The sequence below is a fragment of the Palaemon carinicauda genome, chromosome 38 (genome assembly GCF_036898095.1).
Source record: "Palaemon carinicauda isolate YSFRI2023 chromosome 38, ASM3689809v2, whole genome shotgun sequence".
In the NCBI taxonomy this organism is placed as follows: Eukaryota; Metazoa; Arthropoda; class Malacostraca; order Decapoda; family Palaemonidae; genus Palaemon; species Palaemon carinicauda.
In genome coordinates this window covers 56,484,128-56,507,641 of record NC_090762.1, presented here as the reverse complement: position 1 = coordinate 56,507,641, position 23,514 = coordinate 56,484,128, and the positions used below count along the sequence as shown (strand labels likewise).

Below are 23,514 nucleotides of genomic sequence, written 5' to 3'. Positions count from 1 at the left end.
GGAGTGGGGCCACTTAACATCCTTCTTGGTTTTTTCCCATCAATTGAGGATTTCATAACAGCAGACAGAACCTTTGCAAGGGATTCCTTCACAGGAACAGCTGTCACCAAAGGCCTCGTCAGACACCTCCTCCCCAGGGGGAGCATTTGGAGGCGAAGCACCAGGAGACCTCTGGGTTCTGGCGGATGTTAGCACCTCTAGACGTTTCTCTCTAGAGAAAACCCCAACCATGAAAGATTCAATTTCTTGACAGGGTTGTCAAAATAAAAAAAAAAAAGAGAGAGAGAGAGACACACACACCTTCTCAGAGCCATTCCCAGGGGAGAGGGGGTACACCGCTATTCTCAAAACCACCCCCAGAGGGTGAAGGGTACACCCCCTTCTCAGAACCACTCCCAGAGGGTGAGGGGTAAAACCTCCTTTTCAGAACCACTCCCAGGGGGTGAGGGGTACACCCCTTTTCTCAGAACCACTCCCAGAGCATGAGGGGTAGAGTCCCTTCTCCCGACAATTTTCACCAAAGGATACAGCCTCCAAAATCCAAAAGGGAAGAAATTGGGTTCATTCCCAAAGAAGGGGAAATGAAGCTAAAGTCTTTCTTCGGCATCAGCTTGGGTATGACCTCTTATGCTGAGAATTCCTCAGCCTTCTTTTTCTTCATAGCAAACTCCACCCATTGCAAAGAAGGTCACTCCCTACACTTGCTCATATACCGGCTACAACGGCAGCCTTCCTTACTAGAACAAAGCCACATGCCTGGCTTAGCGGTGGACACCACAACAGGTAGATCAGAATCAGTAAAGAAAAGAGAGACAAAGAAATTAGTCAAAAGTCCAGCCAAGACAAAGGCAAAGAAGGGTGCCTGTATACCCAGCTGTGGCATATCTGGCTTAGGGGTGGACATTGCAAAGGACAGATCATAATCACTAAAGAAAGGGAGATAAAGGAATAAGTCAACAACTAAGACAGAGAGTCAGAAAGGTACATGTGTACTCAGCCATAGCCAAAGTTAAAGTGGGGTTTGCTCTACCTTTCTGGTGGATGGGGCTTAGCCCCAACCAGTGACCAACTACGTTTCTGCGAGGTCATACAGTACTCTTATTAAAGGTTGACGGTTTGTATTACATGTAAGATCAAAACAATTTTATATTAATCTTACAATGTTTAGGCAATTTTCTATTTTACCTGGGCATAAACATTTACTGAGAGTGGGCCAACTGAACACTAAATACCTGCTTAAAATGAGAGAAGATGTATTTAAACTATAAGCAAAACCTTCCATCGAATTTAACCTCTGGAAAAATTATGTCTACTTATCAGAGACGATAGAGGAAAACTTCAAGAAAAAAAAAAAAAATCCAACAAGGTATTTTTGAAGCTCCATCATTAATATCAAACTTGAGTTCCAGTTCATCAGAACCCATCTTACTACAACTTTTAGTACAGTAAAGACTATTTGAAAAGATACTGAACACTCAAACATAGCAACTTGATCTAAAAAAATCAGCTCCAATAAAAATGGTTTACCCTAAAAGAAGATTAAACATATATATATATAAAACATTGAACGAGGGAAAGGGAGATTTGCAATAACCCAGCAATTTAGAGCTCTGACAAATGAACATTGGAACTAATGAGCAGACACAAGGGTCAATCATATTGATACCCAGTCATTGCTGAGCATTACATTAACTCTCCGCAAATTCAGTATAGTCTATCCTTCCAGATATTAAATATAAAAACTCCTTCAAGACTGATTTCATTATAAAAATATAATTTATCAACCTTTATATAACACAAGATAAAAATCACTCTTAAATGAGATACCTACTTCTTGAAATGAGAAAGAGCAACATACCAATGAGAATCCAATTTTTTCATTCTATGATAAAATATTTTTCACCTTATACTGTTAACAACAGCTGAACACAATCATACAAGTACTGTATTGTATATCATAACATAATTCTATCACATACATTATTCATTCTCTCTCATAAAACATAAACAGCTTTACAACAGATTTTTTCAGCAGTATTTTCGGAGAATCAATAGCTCTGAAATACCTATAATTTTAATCACAAAATAACCATATATGCCTCTAAAAACACTTTCGCTACAAATACTTAATAAAAGATGACAAATTGGTGTATACTGATAAAAAACATTTGCAGATATCAGTTATAATACTGTCTAAAGGTCATTACCTACATTTTTCTTGAAAAAGAAAAAAACTTCAGAAAAAATACTCACCCGGTAGATCAATAGCTATAACACGATGGCCCATGGCTGCCAGAATATTGATGGTTCCAAGGTTCAGCCAGGTCTCTGACTTAAAAGCCATGCCGTGCAAGAGCACAACCACCTCTCCACTACTCGTAACACCCGAGGGTGGATTGGCTTCACGATAAAATGTGTTTGTGCCCTGAACAGGAAAACGGAAATGACGATGTATTTGACTTTCAAAAGCTCAAATAATGCATAATATTGAAAAGAATACAGACACTCAGAATTTTCTGAAGAACAAGTAATTACCTAATTTGAAAGAAAAACCTTAAGTATTCAATACTGTACTGAATACTAAAAATAACAAATATTCACATACAGTACTTGCCTTTTGTTTTCATGATCTTAATAAATACAGTAACACAAAATAAAATATGAATTCACTTTAAGGATATTCAAGAGTAGGACACATGTGTGTAAAGGCAATCTATAAACTTACATACATTATATTTTTGGTTAAAACTTTTAAGTCATACGCCTGTAAATTTTTACCCTAAGTACAATGATCATATTTCATTACTGATACTAAAAGATGGGACCAATAATCATATTTCATTACTTGTACTAAAGAACCAAGGTCTACATGACAATTACTGAAACCTTATTTTGTGTAAAAATATCTCTTTCTTTCTCTCTCTCTCTCTCTCTCTCTCTCTCTCTCATAACTTACCATGATATTTATATGATTTGTATTCACTGTGACAGACGACTTCGAGTCTAGCACTTGTTGGGGAATTTTCTCTGCTTGAAGATTGAGACTACGCCAAAATGATGCATCGGCCATGGTTTTTCCGGTAGCTTGACGCTATAATATAAAAAAGTATGTCTACATCATATTCAACATCAATGAAAAAAAAAATTATGAATATTACTTCATACTCTGGCTAAACTAAAAATTACCCAATACACACCCAATATGCTATTCTTCAACTTTGTATAGGCTTTTGAAAAGTCGAAAAACTTTATGAAACTATGCAATAATTTAAAAATAACCAAGAAAAAATTTAAAAAATTATAAAGTAATTGTATCTTTTCCCAGATATACAAACGAGAGTCCTTTAGAATAAGGATGTCTTTGATCCATTAAAAAGGGTAGGTGCCACGAAAGGGAAAGCCCCACCCATCTGCCTGTCACTGAGTAACCACTTTTAGCTTTAACCCTAGGACTGACAAGTTGGTTGCGGTGGGAAATTTAATTACAAAGAATCAGGTTTGTATTTCTAGGAAAAGTACAAATTACTTTTAAAATTTTATTTATTCCTACATTATTTCATCCTTTAAGATAGGGAGACTCTTTCAGAGGTACTGATGTACCTAGTGAAAAATGAGAGACTGAAGCGGTATTCCAATTTCAATCATTTGGCGAGACTCCTAAGGTCGTTAGCCCTGTGTGATTAGCTGCAGCCCTATTGGTAGATGGCAGATATACAAAACTGATCAGCTGTCGGCTAAGTAATTGGGCCCGGTCAGGACCTTTGCTGCGGGGCTGAAAATATAGGTGGCCCTTGGCGATGGGTGCGTCGTACAGGAGACCCGCAATCTTAGGGCACAAGTGATTGATACTGCGGCAAAGGTAGGTTTACTGGATACAAGGCCCCGTACCCTGATCTGCATGGAGCTGGGTGAGAACCACCACCTTCTCTCAAAAGAGAGGAGAGATCGCTCCAAGTCCAGAGGGATTCCTTGTAATCAGCCTTCCAGGACTGTTTCTACTTCTACTCCTCCTCCTAAGAAGAATCATCTCAATCATAGGGGGAAAGGAATAGGAGGAGGTTAGCTTAACATGATAGCGTATCCTTATTATCAATCACTTAGAAGTTGATGTTTGGTCCACAAGGACCAATCACCTGATACAGGTGCAAATAGCAGTCACTGTTGTACCAGACTCATCTTGCTGACCAGCCCTGAAAGTACCGATTTGTGCAAAAGTCTGTATTGGCTCCAGGGTGAAGAGTGGTAGCTGTTATACCAAGCTCACAATCGCTAACCGACCCCACAGGTACCAGTTGGCATGTGAGCTCCATTGGCCGCATTACATAGAGGCTCAAGGAGTAGCACTAACAGTACTCCTATCATATTAGTTAAACGATACTACTACTTTATTGAATTAGCGTAAACGATACCCCTATCGAAGTATCATATGATGAGATCAGTTCCATATAAGACCTTTCACCTGCAACTGATGAACAGCGGTGCTATCACATCAAGCTTATGATTACTAATCTGCCACAGAGGTACTGGTCTGTGGGTCAATACCATATAGTGTGTGCACATGGGTAAGGAACAACTCTCAATATCACAAAAGGAATGAGAAAGGTGGATGTACATGCTCCTACAGACCCTTAGCCTAGGGTGCTGATGTTTGATCTTAGCAGGACCACTCACCTGCTCTGGGTGCAACAGTGCTAACTAATAACATTGGCTCATGTTTGCTTGACTACGCCGAAAGTACCAGTTAGAGGGTGAGTATTATCACTCCATGAAAGGGGAGAGTGATTACTATGTCATTTGGATATTCCTGTGAAAGGCCTTCCCAAGCAACTATTTTCATTCTCTTCATTATCTCAAGGAAGATAGGACTAAAGAGAATGGAGGAGGGAGAAGAGACTGATAGAGGAGCAATAGTGAGGATGAACTCTCCTTTCTCTTGCCAACCATTCTTCCTTGCTGTCAAAGCAGAGTCATGGTCCGACTGACTGATAATGACTGTGCTCCCTCTGGGGAGGGAGATAAAAGAGCTTCCTCCGTCACAACAAAAAATAACACAGTGGAGATTTTGTCATAACGTGAACACTGAGAACATTCACTGACACTGCATTACACGGGGATAACAAGCAGGAGAACACAGACGGTGCCAGCTGTTGCCGCCAAAATAATAATTTTAACTAATGGGTACACAGGTAACACCATACCGAACAGAGAATCTATCAAAAAGCAAGACAAATTATGCTCAAAGTTTGTATCTCTCCTGATCAGACAAATGATTGAAACACTCCAATGGGAGGGGGTGCTGCTTACAGTCACGCCACACAAAGTACACAACACATGAAGTTTTGAAGGTTTATATCCTCATAGGAACAAAATCAAATTAATCACATTCAATTTTCTGTCCTTCCTCTTACAAGCAAGATTTCACAAAATATAGCCAACAGTTATCACAAACAAATGTAAGGAAAGATCCCACAGTCACAAGAGCAAAGAGAGATACGTGACTATACTGTGACAGGAGGGTGGGTAGGTGGGGCTCTTCCCCTCGCATCACCATCATTAATCAACTAACTTATTATAAATTTAATGGCCATTCCAGACATATCCCTATTTTAAAGAATGAAATGTTTGTACTGTATCTGTGTATGAACTAAAGTGACCTCAACAAGAAGCATTATTAAGACAAACTTCTCAATCAAAAACTCTGAATACATCCAGAACAATTCTTAAAAAACCTGCCTGACTTGAAACTATATATAGCAATAAACACATTCATGATTATGAAATATGTAAAATAGATTTCAAATTTCTACATACACTCAAGTAGAATTAACTAAATATTGTACACATATCTGCCTCATTAAAATATCAGCTTTCATTAACAATAAAATGCAAAGAATAACTTAAACAAATGGATTTATAAGTAACAAGAATCATAAGGTACAGGCACATTAAATCAGTCTTCTACTCTTGATCCATAAAGACCGTACATTCCGACATATGGCACTACCATGCATCACAACGTACAACACAAAATCTAAGAAAGTTTTCATTATAATAATAAGAGGATTTGAAGTGCAGTATTTTCAATCCTTGTTGCAAGGGAAGAAATATTTGAAAATGTAATGAAATGTATAAGGAAAATAAACTTTTCTCTCACTCCCTCATAATCTTTTACACAACAACCTTCAAGTCCGACACAAGCAAGATAACAACATAACATGCTCTTCTAGCTAAAAGTATAACATATAACTAAATGGAAACGTAAAAGATTTGGCAAAAACATTAGAAAGTTCATATGGTGTCCATCATTAGTCCATGTTACAGCAAAGAAGAGCATCAAGAAAAAGTTACGTAATGACTAAAAACATTCAAAGCCTGTTCACAGAATGGTCTGCTATTCCTGTTTAAGCTACGGGTGATCATACTGTAAATTTCCAAAACCAATCAGTTAACCTAATGTATTTTTGATACAATTGTTTATAGTTAGATCAGGTGTATGCAATGGTATACTAAGGGTTCAACAATATCAAGGAAATCTCTGTTTTCAGGACATATCAAGCAATAAAACTGCATTACTACTGACTACTAAAGCTTAAACTGTTCTGCCTTAAATTTCTATCAATGAGAGAATGTATTTGAGGATTCCTTGGTTCCATTCCTGCTTAAATAAGATGTTCTAACCTAAGACATTACAGCTATTATTTCCACTGTGATCATGACTTTACTGTTGATTCTGGTATTAAGAAACCCACCAAGGTATCAACATGACCAAAGGTGTCAAATATAATCTCATGTGACTTCAATTACAGCAACTCAAGTCTACATATTCAAGCCATTGAATTTATTCAGTAAAATGATAAGATATAAGTGAAGTATACCCACCCCCATAAACATCACTACAAAAAAAAATATTCAAAGGCTTTAATTCAAATAAAGTGGTTTGGAACATCAAATAAGAGATAAGAATAAAGGCAAAGAAATTGGTGAAAGTGATTGCTTTTAAAATATTCATGACATTACCTTTCATAAAAGTAGTCTCAGATACAGCTAACAGGCAACAATAGATAGAAGGAAAGTTGAGACATGACATGAGAGCAGCATGATTTGCCAGATGTACAAGGATGGGAATTATCTTCAAATTAACTAACAGTACCACTTTTATAATGTTCCAATTGACTTAATGTACTTTTATTGTACTGTATTTAATACATTAACTTCAAGCAAGCCACTTCACTGTTTCACCATTTGAATATCACCCAACTTACATAACTCTTTTAGAAAATAAAATTTATCAACATGCAACTCAATGTGATAACTGAGCCTTAACTAATGGACTTTAAACTTCCCACAACCCCATTCACTCTCTCTCTCTGCTCTCATTCTTCCCAAAACAAATGATCTCGCATTAATAACTTTTTAATTATTTTTACTCCCTTCCACACAAATTGTTATATTTATTAAGTAGTTTAACAAAGACAACACAGTCAAAGTTCCATTTCTTGATTATCATATTCTATGCACACCATACAATTTTCCAAAATTTATGTCATTTCATTTTAACACTATACTATATCAGCATTCAATTTTTAACCTTGAAGAGCTCTTGGAAAAGTTAAATCCAAGATCACATGAAAAAGGACTTGATGTAATAAGCCTAAATATAAGATGAAATAGAAATTGGATTTTTTATTATAATGGCTAAACCATTTAGAATAAGTACTGTTTTGTTTGCTGGTTTTCAGGGACAATGATTTATGGAGGAAAAGAAATAAAGGAATTATGGAAGTATATTTCAAGCAACAAATTACTATATTACATTTAAAACATTTTAGGAGAAAGAAAGATGATTATGACATCAATCATTATCTTTCCTAACCTAACGTATCTGTAGAGCAAGCAGAAATAGTGTTTACAGAAAGCTATCATACTGATAAAAAGTGTCAATGTTCATACAAACAAAGAGGAAACTTTTGATTTAAAAATCTGTACAACAAAAGCATAGCATAACCTTTAAACAATAAATTATCTAACCTTGACGGTCTTCGCAGCTTGTTGAAATACTGCTCCTAATTTTGGCTTAGGACCAGTGGTACTTAAGGCCGATATAACTAGGCAAATGGCAGCAACCCCAGATACAGCTACCATAACACGAAACGGGGTCATCGGTATTTTGTTCAGCATTAAACTTGGCGCCATCTGAAATGATGAAATCTGTATTCAATCGAGTGATCCAATAACCATTAAAAAAAATTGGAACCAAGAGCAATTCATACAAATTACTGTATATCTGTATATAGGTGATTGCCTTTTTGTAGTTAAGTTTAAAAGCCTTGTGAAGTTTAATAACAGAATATGACAAATTCATAAATAATTTTTATTTTTCCTAACTATACAAACCTTAGCTATTTATTAGGGGGTTATACTTTTGGCGGAGCTGAAATGAGGAGCCATTAAAATTTTTGCGAGGGTTAACTACCCACACCGCTAGTTAGCGGGGGGTAGGGGGGTAGCTTGCGACCACTCAAGTTCACACACCTGTGAATTGGCTCACTATGCTTGGAGGTAGGACTTCAAGGGGAATAGGGCTGGCGGGCAAGTTTGATTAAATAGCTAAGGTTTGTATAGTTAGGAAAAATACAAATTATCTACGAATTTGACATTTGTTCCGTTACTGGAATACAAACCATGCTATTTATTGGGGGTGACTCACCCATTAGGAAGGGTGGACGTCCCTGCCAATCTGGCTTTTGGCTTTACCTGGGGGCTCCTTATCTGAGTATGTTAGTACTCAAAAATAAGGAGTCCCTGGCCTCGCTAAAACCTTGCTACGCAAGGTCCGTGGCCTACGCAAGCTGTGTGACGAGACATGCAGAAGTGTGACTGTCTAGGTAAAGTTATTCTGAGTCTATTGTAGGAAAAACCTGATGTAACCAAGACTTTCCCAATACCACCTCGCCAGGGTATGGGAACGCAACAGTATTAGCTTAATACTAGGTACACAAGGGAGCATGGTTTAACTGCAGTGGTTTGAGGTCAGCTTATGCAGAGAACCCAGGATGCTGCTTTCCCCACGAGAGGGTAGGATGAAGAAAAGAATAAGAGCCAGTTAAATCTTTTCATTTACGCAGACTGAAACCAGGTAACTGTGCCCTCAACCTTCTGCTACTTGTCCAATAAGGAGCTTGAGGTATACAACCAGCTGTTGTGCAGCCACCATCGGACCGATAGAGATCGTATCGAGTTCCTGTGGGTCATGTCTTGGAGGAGAAAGGTTGTGAAAGTCACCTGGAGCATTCACATCCTTTTCTTGTAAAACCTGCGTTACAGAGTAATCTGCTAAGAAGGATCCGGGGCATAGCTATGCCCCTGACATCGCGAGTCGTCATGTTGAGATGATATTTTTGTGATCCTCCTCTAGTCTCTCCCAGTGATGATGACAAGAAAAGGAACCCGGGTGGGCTGTTGCCGTGTTCTTAAGGTAGAGTCTCATACCTTACCCTGGGTACAGTAACGGATGATCTGGATCGTCCGTTACCGAGTGGAGACTTGTGTAGGATCCGTCACCTCTGGAGATTGTGTCTGGCGACATACTCGGGGACGAAACTGAACATTGCCTTTCGCCCTTCTCATTAATGGGCGATGTGGAAAGAGAGACCATGAAGTTCCTTGACTCGTATGGTTGCTGTCAGTGTGTGCAGGAACATTGTCTTCTTAAACCAGGTAAAATTTTGTTTCCTGGTGAAGTGGAACATAAGGAAGTCTCTTTAGAGATCAGAGAATTTGACCCATGTTCCGAGAGGAAGGTCTCAATTCCGATCGGAGAAAGGCAAGTTGTAAGTCCTTATGAGTTAGGAAAGGTCTATCGATGAGAGGATGTCCCTTCCTTTGTTTGAAGGTGAAGGATCAAGGTTGAGTGATCATCTTTACCTGTCGAAACTGAATAGGGGGTCTTTTCCGCTTGTAGGCCTATATACAGTACTCGAGGATTCCGCTATTGCTGGAATAGAGGTATCGAGTGGAGAGAGACACTTTCACATGACACCAACCAACAAGACGTTATACTGCCTGGTAGACTGATGCTGAGGAATTCCTCAAATATTTAGACAACCTTTTCGCAAAAGAGGTACTGGGTAGTCTCCAGGCGTACAATCATAGCAAAGCTGTAGCTTGTGGTAGGTGTTGAAGTGGGTTGTCTGTGATGTGGAGAAGGTTCTCTTGGAGAGACTATCAGGAGCTGCAAAAGGTTTGGAAACCGTTCTGCGTAATGCCATGGCGGAGCTAGGAGAGTCCTTGAGAGGCTGACTGATGTTCTAGCCTTCCTGAGTGCCCCTCTCCAGACAAAACAGGGACGAGACGCAAACATCATTGTTGTACCCACCGTTGTTGGCCTGTTTTTTGCCAGATAGCCTTGGGGTCTAGGGCTGGGGAACAATGGCAGCCTGAGGTTCAGGAGCGTTGCGAACAGATGCCTAGTTGGAGGACCCCGTAAAGTCGGGACTTTGTCAGCTGCAAGGTGATCCAAAGACCATTTGGTATACCTTATTTGAGATGCTGTGCACAGATTGTCGGCGAGCACACTCCTCTAGTATGGAATGAAGCGGGCTGACAGTGGCACCGAACGGACTTTGGCCCATCTTAGTGTTTATACTGTTAGATGGGAAGAGACTACGAGCAAGTTCCTTCTTGCTTGCCGATGTGAGCCTCTATGTGGTATAGCGTATTGTCGCCCATCACATACTGAGTGGTCTATTAGGAACCGATGAAGCTGCTGAAGGACCGGAAAGTTGGCCTTCATCTCTTAAAGAGATTTAAGTGAAGGTATTTTCGGACGCTGTCCATAGGGCTAAGGTCGTGTGGTGCAGCATTATGCTCCATCCTCTCTTCTTTTGATGTGTTCTAATCACAGCATCAAGTCAGAGGGGTGTGGAAGGATGAAAAGGTTATACCGCTCTGTAGATTCTCGACTGACACCCATCCCTAGAGGTTCATCCAAAATTCTGGTCCCATGGGGGTCAGAATGACTGGGGGATCTAGGCTTGATTCCAGTCAGACTCAAGTCACTCTGGGATGGGAGTTCTTCTCGTTTTGAGGAAGTTTGTGGAGATTGGTGCCTAGAATCATTCCCAGATACACCAGTCTTCTGGGAGGGAAGTAGGGAAGACTTCCACAGGTTTACCTTGATCACTGGATCTTGGTAAAAAGACTTCAGAAGTTCCGGTGCTAATGCAAGGTTGCCACTGAGTCTGCTAATGTCAGTCAGTCGTTCTGAAACGAAGGAGACAGAAGCCGATCCTGAGAGACCAGGATGGGTGCAGTGGAAAGACCGAAGCACAGTGCCCTGAACTGGTGTATCTTGTTTGTCTAGACTAAATCTTCCAACCGTCCTAGATGGATGGTTTGGGCCTGAAAGTGTATGTCCTTTTGGTTCTGTGAGCAATGAAGACCTGAGGTCTTAGCCCTTGTTCAAACTCCAACATGGTGTGGACATCGACCCAAAGGGACAGCTCCTTGCAGATCCTTTTGCATGGGAGATTGTTGACGCTGGGGTCTTGACAACTGGTGTAAAGGATCAGAAGCGATACCCTGTGTAAGAATTCTTCCCTGAGAGAGAATTCCTTTAACTAACAGAAGGAAGGCAACGCTTAGCCCTACCATGCACCCTGATGGGATTGATGCTATTCCTTAGAATAGAATCAATCTGGCGAATGTTAATCAATGGTCAACGGTTGGGTATCGTGGTTACTGTGCAGTTGAAGAGTGCTTGCAAGTAGTCCCCTGTCGACAAGCCGTTGATGAGGGTTGTCGATCATTTGCCGATCACTTTAGTGTGATGGTGAACAGCCAGTAGCGAGAAGTATGTTGTATACCTTCTGATCTAGGGAACTACAGGGAGAGGTTGACTAGTCTGTCCGAGTCACGAACTGAAGGTGAATTGCCGATGATCAGTGAATCGGCAGTCTGTGAGCCGAGGATGGTAACTTTCAAGCAGATGAAGGCTGCCTGGTCAGTCAGCCAATGAGTTGGTAATCTGGTCTGAGAGCCCTGAGAGACAGCAGAATGGTCTAATGATAGTCAGTTGGTGATGGTAAGCCATTGATGATCAGCGATCGATCGCGGACCGGTGATCGTTGAGCTAGAGATCAGCAAGCTGACTATGGTCCCTCCTGGTTGGTAAGAGATCAGCAATCTGACGATGGGCTGGTCAGAGATCTGCGAGCTGAGTTCAATGATCAAAGAAAGATGAGCTGCCCATCGGTGATCTAGTGATCAGCAAGCTGATGACTGGTTATTGACTAGCAATCGGTGATTGGAACGCTAGCAATCGGAGATCGTTAGTCATTGGAGGGACTAGAGGTCAATGATCAAAGCTGAGCTAGCAATTGGCGATCTAGTGATCAGCGAGCTAGCGATCAGAAAACCGTGAACTAGCCATCAGCAAACAGTGATCTAGAGATCAGTCTATTGATGCTTTCTTGTTTGCTGACGGTGGTCTGTCAAGGAAAAAGAAACTTCAGAAGAGACAGGGACCAAGGATTCCCCGTTGGGATTCCCCTTGGAAGATGGAGTCTTCGGGATCTTGAATCCTTCTGTGAAGCCTCTTTCCTCTTTTCCCGGCGGCCATGTTATGCGTTTGCGGGGAGAGGAATGGGGCAATGGTGACCTGTCCAAAAAGTTTTATTCCTTTTTTTTGCCTATTGTGCGAGTGTGCAGGAAAATACTGGAGCGATGGCACACAGGATGATGCTGGTGCTCAGTTTCTGCTGAAGCGCAGTTTCCGGTGAATGCGCAGAAGAGCGCTAATAGGCAAGTGCTGGTTCTTTGTGAAGAGTTGGCGCATTGGCGAGAGTAAGTGAGCAGGAGGGTGCTGGATATGAAAGCGCAGGAGTGCGCTGGCGTGCAGTAAGAAACTGTGTAGTTTTGTGCAGTCTCCCTAGAATGGGCTGAAGCGTGTAACTGGTTGCGCAAGGGCGGGTGCATTGGCAGGTGCCTGGCCTAGCATTACAGTATATAGATTACGATGGCACTATGCCAGTACCTGCTATTGCTCACTGAGCAGTTCACAATCTTTATGAAATAAGAGAAAAGTTGGTGTTGCAACTGATATTACTGCATATAAATAAAAAAAAAATTGATGAAAAGATGATAAATTCGTAGATAATTTGTATTTTTCCTAACGATACAAACCTTAGCTATTTACATGGGGTAATTACTTCGGCTTAGCTGAATGACGAGCCATAAAGTTTTAACGAGGGTTTCCTACCCCACCGCTAGCCCGGCTACCCCTCCCCCTCACACACACCGGTGAATTAGCTCACTTTACTTAGAGATAGGACTTATCTTGGGGGACAGGGCTGGCGGGCACATATGTGTAAATAGCTAAGGTTTGTATCGTTAGGAAAAATACAAATTATCTAAGAATTTATCATTTGTTCCATAAATGAATAAAAACTACGCTATTTAAATGGGGTGACTTAACCCTTAGGAAGGGAGGTAAGGCCCCTGCCATACTGGCTTTGGCTTGCCCGGGGGCCCCGAACCCAAGCTCATAGAGCAACTCAAGGGTTGGAGCCCCTGCGCCTCGCAGGCAGCTGAGGGGCTCTGCGGCCTACGTAAGTTGTGTGTAAAGGTGAGCGGTGACACGTCCTAGGAAGTTGACCTGGAGTTCTTTAGATGGAAATCTAGGCTAGGACTTACCCAATACCACCTCGTCAGGGTATGGGGACAAGACAGTATTACAACTTAATACTAGGAACACAAGGAAGCATGGCTTACCTGCAGAGGTTCGAGGTCAGATGTGCAAGGGACCCAGGATGCTGTTTCTCTCCAAGGGAGGAGAGGATGAAGAAAAGAAAAGGGCCAGACAGATCTTTTCATTCACACAGACTAAAACCGGGTAACGATGCCTTCAACCTTCTGCTAATTGTCCAATTAGGAACCTGAGGTTAGACCAGCTGTTGTGCAGCCACCACAGGGCCGATAGAGAACGTATCGAGCCTCCTGTGTGTCACGTCTTGCAGGTAGTGGGCCGTGAAGGTGGTCTGACGCTTCCACACCCCAGCTTGCAGGACCTGCGTCACCGAAAAGTTCTTCTTGAAGGCCAGGGACATAGCCACGCCCCTGACATCATGCGCCCTAGGGCGTCGTGACGGAGGAGGGTCAGAACTCAAGGCCAGGTGGATCACCTTGCAGATCCAGGCCGAGATGGTATTCCTGGTGACCCTCCTCTTCGTCTCCCTGGTGCTAACAAACAAGGCTCGCACCTGGGGGCGGACTGCAGCTGTTTTTTTAAGATACAACCTCAGACTCCTGACTGGGCACAGTAGGAGATGGTCTGGGTCATCTGTTACAGAACGAAGACTCGAGACCTGGAAGGAGTCGAACCTTGGGTCCGGCACTCCCGGGTTCTGAGTCTTAGCAACAAACTCAGGGACGAAGCTGAACGTTACCTCCCCCCATCCCCTTGAATGGGCGACGTCGTAGGAGAGACCATGCAGTTCGCTGACTCGCTTGGCCGAGGCCAAAGCTAGCAGGAACACCGTCTTCCAGGTAAGGTGGCATTCAGAAGCCTGGCATAATGGTTCGTAGGGAGGTCTCTTAAGAGAACTGAGGACTCGAACCACGTTCCAAGGAGGGGGTCTCACTTCCGACTGAGGGCAGGTAAGTTCATAACTCCGTATGAGAAGAGACAGTTCCAGCGAGGAGGAAATGTCCATTCCTTTGAGCCTAAAGGCTAGACTTAAGGCTGAGCGATAGCCTTTCACTGCCGAGACTGAAAGGCGCATTTCTTCGTGCAGATACACAAGGAACTCCGCTATTGCTGGTAAAGTGGCATTAAGGGGAGAGATACCCCTTGCACGACACCAACCACAGAAAACTCGCCACTTCGCCTGGTAGACTCCTGCGGATGACCTCCGCAGGTGGCCAGACATCCTTTCCACAACTTGTTGCGAAAATTCTCTCTCTTTGAGGAGATGCTGGATAGTCTCCAGGCGTGAAGTCGAAGCGAAGCTACGGCTTTGTGGAAGATGTTGGAGTGTGGTTGTTTGAGTAGCTCGTGACTTGGAGGGAGCTCTCTCGGGATCTCCGCGAGGAGCTGCAGAAGGTCCGGAAACCACTCTGCATGATGCCATAGCGGAGCTATCAAAGTCATCGAGAGATTGACAGATGTTCTGGTCTTGTTGAGGACCCTCCTCATCAGGCAGAACGGGGGAAAGGCGTAGACATCGACGTTGTCCCACCATTGTTGGAAGGCATCTTGCCAGAGAGCCTTGGGGTCCAAGACTGGGGAGCAGTACAGCGGAAGCTTGGTGTTCAACGCCGTAGCGAACAGATCCACAGTCGAGAACCCCACAAAGTCAGGACTTTGTTGGCTATCTGAGGATCCAAAGACCACTCGGTACTCACTATCTGCGTCGCTCTGCTCAGACTGTCGGCGAGCACATTCCTCTTGCCTGGAATGAAGGGAGCCGCAAGTGATATCGAGTGGACTTCGGACCATCTCAGGATCACTACTGCAAGATGGGATTGCTGCTCCAAAAATGTACCTCCCTGCTTGTTGATGTAAGCCACCACCGTGGTGTTGTCGCTCATCACCACTATGGAGTGGCCCGCCAGGACTTGGTGGAACTTTTGAAGGGCCAGGAAAACGGCCTTCATCTCCAGCAGGTTTATGTGAAGGTACTTTTCTGATTCTGACCACAGGCCTGAGGCCCTGTGGTTCAGAACATGGGCCCCCCACCCCTTGTTTGATGCGTCCGAAAACAGCATCAAATCCGGGGAAGGGACGAGAAGATCCACTCCCTTTCGTAGGTTCTCGTCTGCCACCCACCACTCGAGGTCCGCTCGTTCCGCAGATCCCATAGGGATCAGGATGTCCGGGGAGTCGAGTCCTTGACTCCACCGAGACTTCAGTCGCCACTGAAGGAATCTCATCCTGAGGCGACTGTTGGGGACGAGACGGGTCAGAGAGGAGAGGTGGCCAAGGAGACGAAGCCACGATTGGGCTGGGAGTTCTTCTCGATTGAGGAAAGGTTTTGCAACCTTCCTCAGCCTTGCTATCCTTTCGTCTGATGGGAAGGCTTTGTGGAGATTGGTGTCTATGATCATGCCTAGATACACCAGTTTCTGAGAGGGCTGCAGAGAGGACTTCTCGAGGTTTACCACTATCCCCAGATCCTGGCAAACTTCGAGGAGCTTGTCTCGGTGGCGAAGAAGGGATGCCTCCGAGTCTGCCAGGATCAGCCAGTCGTCCAGGTAACGAAGGAGACGGATGCCGATCCTGTGAGCCCATGAAGAGATGATGGTGAAGACTGGTGAACACCTGAGGTGCTGTGGAGAGACCGAAACACAGCACCTTGAACTGGTAGATCTTGTTGTCTAGGCAAAATCTCAGGTACTTCCTTGAAGACGGGTGGATTGGGATCTGGAAGTACGCGTCCTTCAGATCCAGTGTGCACATGAAATCTCATGGTCTCACTGCAAGTCTGACCGTGTCTGCTGTCTCCATACTGAACGGGGTCTGCTTGACAAACCCGTTCAGGATCGAGAGGTCGATGACTGGTCTCCAGCCTCCAGACGCCTTTCTCACTAGAAAGAGTCAACCATAGAAGCCTGGGGATCCGTCCACGACCTCCTGGAGAGCGTCCTTCTCCAACATGGTCTGGACTTCGGCCCGAAGGGCCTGCCCTTTTGCCGATCCCATGGCAAAAGAGCTCAACGACACTGGATTCGCTGTTAGGGGAGGGAGAGATGCTGTGAACGGGACGCAATACCCTAGAGAGATCACGGTGGTCGTCCAGGCATCCGCCCCGAGTTGCTGCCACCTTGCTGCGCAACTCTGAAGGCATCCCCCCACTGGTGGACATGCAGGGGGATTGCCAACCCTAGCGCTTCCAACCTTTTCTTTGTGTCCTTGGCAGGACAGGGTGCTGGACTGCCGGAGGCTTGTAGGGCCTCGATGTCAGGGCCCTATGAATGAGGAAATCCTGGTTTGATTTCCTCCACCTCTCGGCAGTGAGCTCCATGTCCTTAGGCTCGAACAGGCTCTTACTGAGAACGGAAGTGTCTGAGCCTAGTAGACTGCACTGAGAACCTTATGGTGGAACCTCTCGCCCACAGCGTCCCGGCGCTTGAGGATAGTGTTGGCCCACAAGCTCGAGACTTGGTGGGACAGAAACTCGATGGTCCGAGTGCCCGAGAGGAGAAAAGTTTCCAGCGCTTTCCTAGTGCTTTCCTTGGAGAGGTCCTCGGACCGCACCAGGATGCCCAGAGATCCCAGCCAGATGTCAAGCCATGAAGTGGCCTGCATGGCACGCTTGATGGCCTTCTCCTGGCTCTGGATCTCATTGGCTGAGAAGGACACGTGCCGGTTGGAGAGTCTCTCAAGAGGGACTCCCCATGTAAGTGCTTCCACGGAGTGATGCAAGGGAAGACTCAGCGAAGACTCCTCGAGGATCTCAAAGTACCTCCTCTGATGGACTCGATGAGGAGGGAGGAGCTTATTCCCAGCACTCGATCTGCTGGAGGAGGCAAGCTCCGCGAGCTGGCCCTCGATCTTATCTATGGCACTCTTCATCCCTTGGGACCAGGGCAATGCTGCGCTGGCCCTAGAGGGTTTCTGAGTGCCGTAGACGCGATCCAGGACCGTGTCCTTACCTTCACGAGGTGGGACCTCAGATTTCTGGGATCCCATTAAGGTTCCTCATGAGGGTCAGGACTTGCCAGAACGCATGTTCTGACTCCTGGTGCTAGCTTCCTGTCGGACTTGCAGCGAAGTCTCCGGACCGCAGAGGCTCTTCCTGGGGGGAGACGTGGATATCCTCGATGGCTCTGGGCTGTTCCTGTCTGATCCTATCTGATGATTTAGGAATCGTCTTAGAGTCCTTAGGTTCCCTCCTGGGCGGGATACAGGACTCTAGAAGCGAAGGAGGCAGGTCCTTTTCCACCTCGGGACGAGGAGACCTCTCGGGAAGAGGAGCCTCCCCCATTGGTGTGATGGGGGAATATTCCTGCTCAACCGACTCTCCTGAGGAGGGGTAATCCTCCTCCGCAGGGGAGGGCGAGAAGGTCTGAGAGGGAGTAGGAACCTTGCGTAAGGATCTGCGCGGGGACAGCTTAGGCCTCGGAAGAGGGTCCACGGGAGAGACTCCTCTCTTCCTCTTCAGGGGGGAGGAAGCTGCCGCTGGCTCGCGACCCGAATCAGAGAGGGCTGGCTTAATAGCCCGCACGAGCGCTCTGAGGAGGGTGTCGAACCAGGGCTGTTGACTGACAGCAGCGCTGTCTGACACTCCCTCTGGAGGGAAGGGGATCGAGGGATCCCTAGGAGGAGTCAACAAACGAGGGTTCGCCTGCAGGGCTGTAAGAGAAGAATCCCTAGACCTGTCCGAGGAGCGCTCCCCCTCTGGCGAGCGCGCTGGTCTGCGCTTGCGGGGAAGGGAAGGCGACAAGGAAGAATCCGCCTGTCGGCGATCGCGCTGGGGCTCGTGTATCGAGGTCACGCGTGAAGGGAGGGCGCGAAGCTGGAAAATTGCGCGCGCGCACCAGCGTGGGCGGGGACGGGCGCGAGGTGGATGGTCAGGGTCGATGGCGCGGTGGCGACAGAGCGGGAGCGTGGGGGCGGGGGCGCACGGCAACTTGAGCGGGAACATGGTCGCGAGAGTACTTAGGTGATGGTGTAGGCGTGCGGCGATCAGGAGCAGGCCGGACGCGCGGGCGCGCAGCGACCTGGTGCGGCCCCGAAGGGCGTGAGATAACAGGAGAGCCCGAGCGTGTGTCCTGGAGAACCGGCCGAGGGCGCGATAGAGCTGGAGCAGGGTCGCGATCGACCTGGGGGCGAGAGGTTTGGCGACGGTCCGGGAGGGCCGGCCTACTCGCCTTAGGAAGCGCTGGTTGCGCTGGCGATCGTGGGCGCGCATAGCGCACATCAGGAACAGGTCGCACCGGGGTTCGCTGCTTTGGAGGTCGCGTGGTGCAAGCGCTCTGGAGTTAGCTGAGCGACCATCGCTGTCTTAAATACAGGCACGGGGCGTGTAGCAGGAACAAGGCGCGGTTCGGGCGCGACCGTATCTGAGATAGGTTCGCGCGGTTCCAGAGGCGGCCGTGAGCGCCCGTGCGCTGGCTTGGCAACCTCTGGGGCGACGAGCTGAGTCGTCCCGACGCGTGGTCGCGTTGGAGTGCGCGTGAACGCTGGAGCTGGAATCGCGCGAGGACGCATATCGCGTCTATCCCCCGCAGGGCGCGACGAGTCCACAGGAATCTGAGGGCGCCTGTGCGCCAGCTCAGGAACTTCCTGGGTCGCACGCGATGAAACAGGAACAGGGGGGCGGCGAGGAGCTGGAGGGTGCGTAGGCGCAGGAGGCCGATGGTGCACCGGTGGACGCGTAGGCGCCATATCAGGAACTGGCCGCGGGCGCGCAGGTGAGCGCGGCGGCACTATATCAGGAGCAGGGCGCGTCTGCGCAGTAGGGCGCTTGCGCGCTACTTCAGGAACAGCTGGAGGGTGACGGGGCGCCGATGGGCGTGGGCGCGCAGGGGAACCCTGGCGAGCAACAGGAACAGCAGCGCGAACGCCTAAGGATGAGCGCTGAAGCGCCTTGTCAGGAACATCAGGAACATCAGGAATGACAGCAGGAGGGTGCGCAGCTGGAGCCTTACGCTTAGGGGAGAGAGGCGCAGTTTCGCACTCAAGTCCCTGAGACCCCGAAGGGCCTGGAGATTGCGCAGTGGCAGTCTCAGGTGGCGCGTAAAGCGCGTCAGCAGCTCTGGATGTCGAAGGTCTGGGAGACAGTTCACCTTGTCCCGAAGGACGACCATCCTCCGAAGGACGACCATCCTCCGAAGGGGATCGCGAACGCTCCCCGGAGAGGTCAAGGTTGGTAGCAGGCAGGTTAGGAGAGCGGCGAGTCGTCTCCTCCGCAGAGGACTGTGGGGACGACGAGCCGAAGAGACGCCTCTTAACCCCTTTAAAGGGGGAAGGAAGGCCTCTACGGCGAAGGGGAAGACGAGCCTTCCGCCTTATAGGCCCACGAGGGGCCGTGGGATCAGCAGGCTGACCATCAATGGGCCTCCGAAGAGGTGTCTTTACCAGAGAACTCCCTCGAGAGGGAGTCTCAACGGAAGGAGAGACCGTGGGACTAAGCTCCTCCCTCGAAGTATGTTCGGAGGGAGAGACAGAGCCTTCCGCTACCGCAGCCACAGGAACGGGAGTTTGGCCAGACCCACGGGATGTTTCCGACACAACAACGTCAACCACAGACAGAGGATCTATCTCCGCTGAGGTTGACCATTGTTCGGCGGCCGCACCCCGTTTGATCATGTCAAACAGAGCTTCCTTGGAGGGCGAACCCTGCAGCCCCAAGGAAGCCCAAAGCTGATAAAGATCATTGTTAGAAACAACCACCTCCTCCGAGGGGGGAGGGGCAGCCGCCTCGCTATGGGAGGCAACGACCTCTCCCTCACCACAGGATCGGTTAATGACATCAACAACATTACGGTCTATGCTACCGCTCGCCGGCATCTCGGAATAGGCCGCCCGAGCAGGAGCTTCGTAGGAGGAATGGGCGGCGGAAGAAGAAGACCTGGGATTTTCTCTCTTTCGAGAAGCCTCGGAAATAGAAAGATCCCTCTTAGCCTTCTTCTTACGTCGCCGGGCAAACCGCTCCCACTGGGAGGTAGACCACTCCCTACACTCAATGCACAAATTAGACCTATCACACCATTGGCCCCTACACTGAGGGCATAAGGAGTGAGGATTCGTTTACACGGCCGACATAAAGGTCCCACAAGGGTGGCTGGGAAGTCCAGGGCACGTACGCATAAGGAGTAATAGAGGCCAACTTCACACACACACACTGAAAAGAAAAAGCAAACAAGATTATGGCAGTCAACAAAGAGGAGAGCGCTGACAGGTCTGTCGTCTCTCCGAGCCAAAAGTAAAGTGAGCTAATTCACCTGTGTGTGGGAGAGGGAGGGGTAGCAGGGTGGGGTAGGAAACCCTCGTTAAAACTTTATGGCTCGTCATTCAGCTAAGCCGAAGTAATTACCCCATGTAAATAGCGTGCTTTGTATTCAGTTACGGAACAAACTAGATTATAGATTACTTGTAAAATTCATCATTTGCTTTTACTATAATATACTGTAGTATAATATCAGTTAGGAGATGGGAGAATGGAACAGATGGAATTGAATATATCCCTTCAAACACATTATTTTGAACCCTATACTGTATCCTATAGGCAGAGACTAATAATAACCAACATACTTAACTTAATTACAAATTCCCAATTTAGTCCCCAGGCATTAATTTCCCATTTCCTGTCTTATTAAAACTAGTCCCCATTTACAATTCCCTTCCCAGTGGCCAATTTGAGACTTATTCACTCTCACATTACTTATTTTTGGTCCATTGGAGACTTTTTCTAGTCTTGTTTTTTTTTTTTTTTTACCAGACTTTTTCATGGTCATGTTATTTCTTTACCAATCACTTATCTTCCCTTCTAGAGATGCTAGTTCAGACAATTTTTAACAGTTTCTCCTCATAATGCGTCTTGGTTAGTGAGGATGTCTTTGTTGGGTTCATGGCCAAATATATGAGCATTTTTCTTTTAGAAGAAATGGTGTTTTGAATGTTTTTTATGTGATGAATGTCACAAAGTTGTACTTTTAGTTATAATAACATTTGAAATAAGGCAATACAACTGAAAAACTATGTTTCAGAAGCATAATTGGTTGGAGAGCTAACACAGTCTACCTTAGCATAAGTTAAGAATATGGAGTCCTGGGAGGTTGCAGAATTGGGCATAGCCCCCTTCCTTGGTAAGTACTGACAGGAGTTTTTGGTGAGTTTGAAATATTGTTTCTCAGTCATAACATCTAGTGTCATTTTCGAAGAGCGGAATTTTTTCTATAGAAAAAAGTAGTTTTTTTCCTAGGTTACATTGTCCTGTAATACAGTAAAATAATACCCAAATTACTATATTTTGAAAAATACTGGTCTCCAAATATCTTTATCAGAACAGCTCAAATTACCTATAAATACATCAGGAATACCTCTTATTTCCTTTGATGGAGTTATAGTACATATATATAAATTTACCCATTGCAATCAATACAATACAATCATGGTTGATCAATAAGTTATCCCAATAACCTAATCATAAATGCAATATAAAGGTAGCAGAAGATAAAATGTAAATAACCAATGTCATGCCTTATCAATGAATGACAATGCAAACCAAGTAATAGAAAATGTATAGGACGTGTTTCGCAATACATTTATGTCATGTATATACTACAATAAAAGACTCAAATAGCCTAAAGATGATAAAAGTGTTAATAAAAAACATAAATGAAAGTTAAAATAACATATAAACCATCTGCCCAAGAAAATAAATAGTATATATAATTGGCCAATGGACGGTGAGCGGCCTAACCTTAACCTGTTCTATGACTTAAAGGTGGCAAGTCAAACAATTGTCAAACTCGATCGTCTACAGCAGATTACCAGCTAAATCATATCTGATCGATTATTCCATCACCAACACTATAGAAAAGAAAGAGTTCCTAATTCAATACAATGGTTATAAATTCAAAGAAGTGCCATATACGAACCTTGTTAGTACACTTAAACTAGAAACTAATTGACACGTAGCCGAAAGGTCTCTGGACTGACACGACTGTTATAATAAGGGTTGCCAGATGGGAAAAATCTCCTACGGCCAAATTGTTTTCATATGACGGCCAAACCGGCCAAATCAACTATGGTTTACGGCCAAAATTCGGCCAAATATTATTTTTTTTTATTACACTAACTACTATCATTAGCCTATTATTATTAGTAATGCAGATGTAAGTATGTAGTATAAAAGGCTATTAATTAGATATGCATGAGTAGCAGGCCTAAATCAGGTATTAATCCTTCACTTCTTTGCCATGAATTTACATTTATCTATTGTCATTACTCTCATGCAGTTAGTATCACATTGTATGCATTCAAACACACAAACAAGTATGAGCATAAATTAATTAAATGCATATGTGTATTTTTTTATGGGCATGTGAGAGAGAGAGAGAGAGAGAGAGAGAGAGAGAGAGAGAGAGAGAGAGAGAGAGAGAGAGAGAGAGAGAGAGAGAGAGAGAGGAACTTTGCTGAAGTAGAAAAAGGTTTACTTAATGACATAATGGTAATCAATCACCAATCACAGCACTATTTTTTATAAAGTCTCCTTTTGGCTGTTTAAAACGTTAGGTTCAAATTCACACTGATGCTCAAGTTAAGCTAGAAATGTATCTAAATCGATGCATTTCTTTATTTAGTACTAAACGCGTACTTGTCTTGTACTGTGTGTGTCTGTCAGTAAGCAACATAGCCTGTAGGTTACGTTGCTATTACATCACTTATCTAGTACTGAACAAGTAGTAAACATACACTTGTACTGTATGTGTCTGTCAATAGGCAACATAGCCAGTAGGTTACGTGGTTGTTACATCACTATACTGTCATTTCATTTGATATTTTAC

General features: G+C 45.2%; 1 protein-coding gene across 2 annotated transcripts in view; it reads right to left on the bottom strand.

The window, feature by feature from the left end:
• The window catches only part of LOC137630646 (putative protein-lysine deacylase ABHD14B), a 54,416-nt gene extending 31,741 nt beyond the window's left edge, over positions 1-22,675 (bottom strand). For both annotated transcript variants that reach the window (XM_068362260.1, XM_068362259.1), the window contains exons 1-4: positions 22,606-22,675; positions 8,029-8,193; positions 2,957-3,091; positions 2,254-2,425 (exon numbers count right to left, since the gene is read on the bottom strand). In XM_068362260.1, the coding sequence (XP_068218361.1) occupies positions 2,254-2,425; positions 2,957-3,091; positions 8,029-8,193 (472 nt within the window). In that variant the 5' untranslated portion in view covers positions 22,606-22,675. The remainder of the gene's footprint in view (positions 1-2,253; positions 2,426-2,956; positions 3,092-8,028; positions 8,194-22,605) is intronic.
• Between the last annotated feature and the right edge of the window lie 839 nt (positions 22,676-23,514).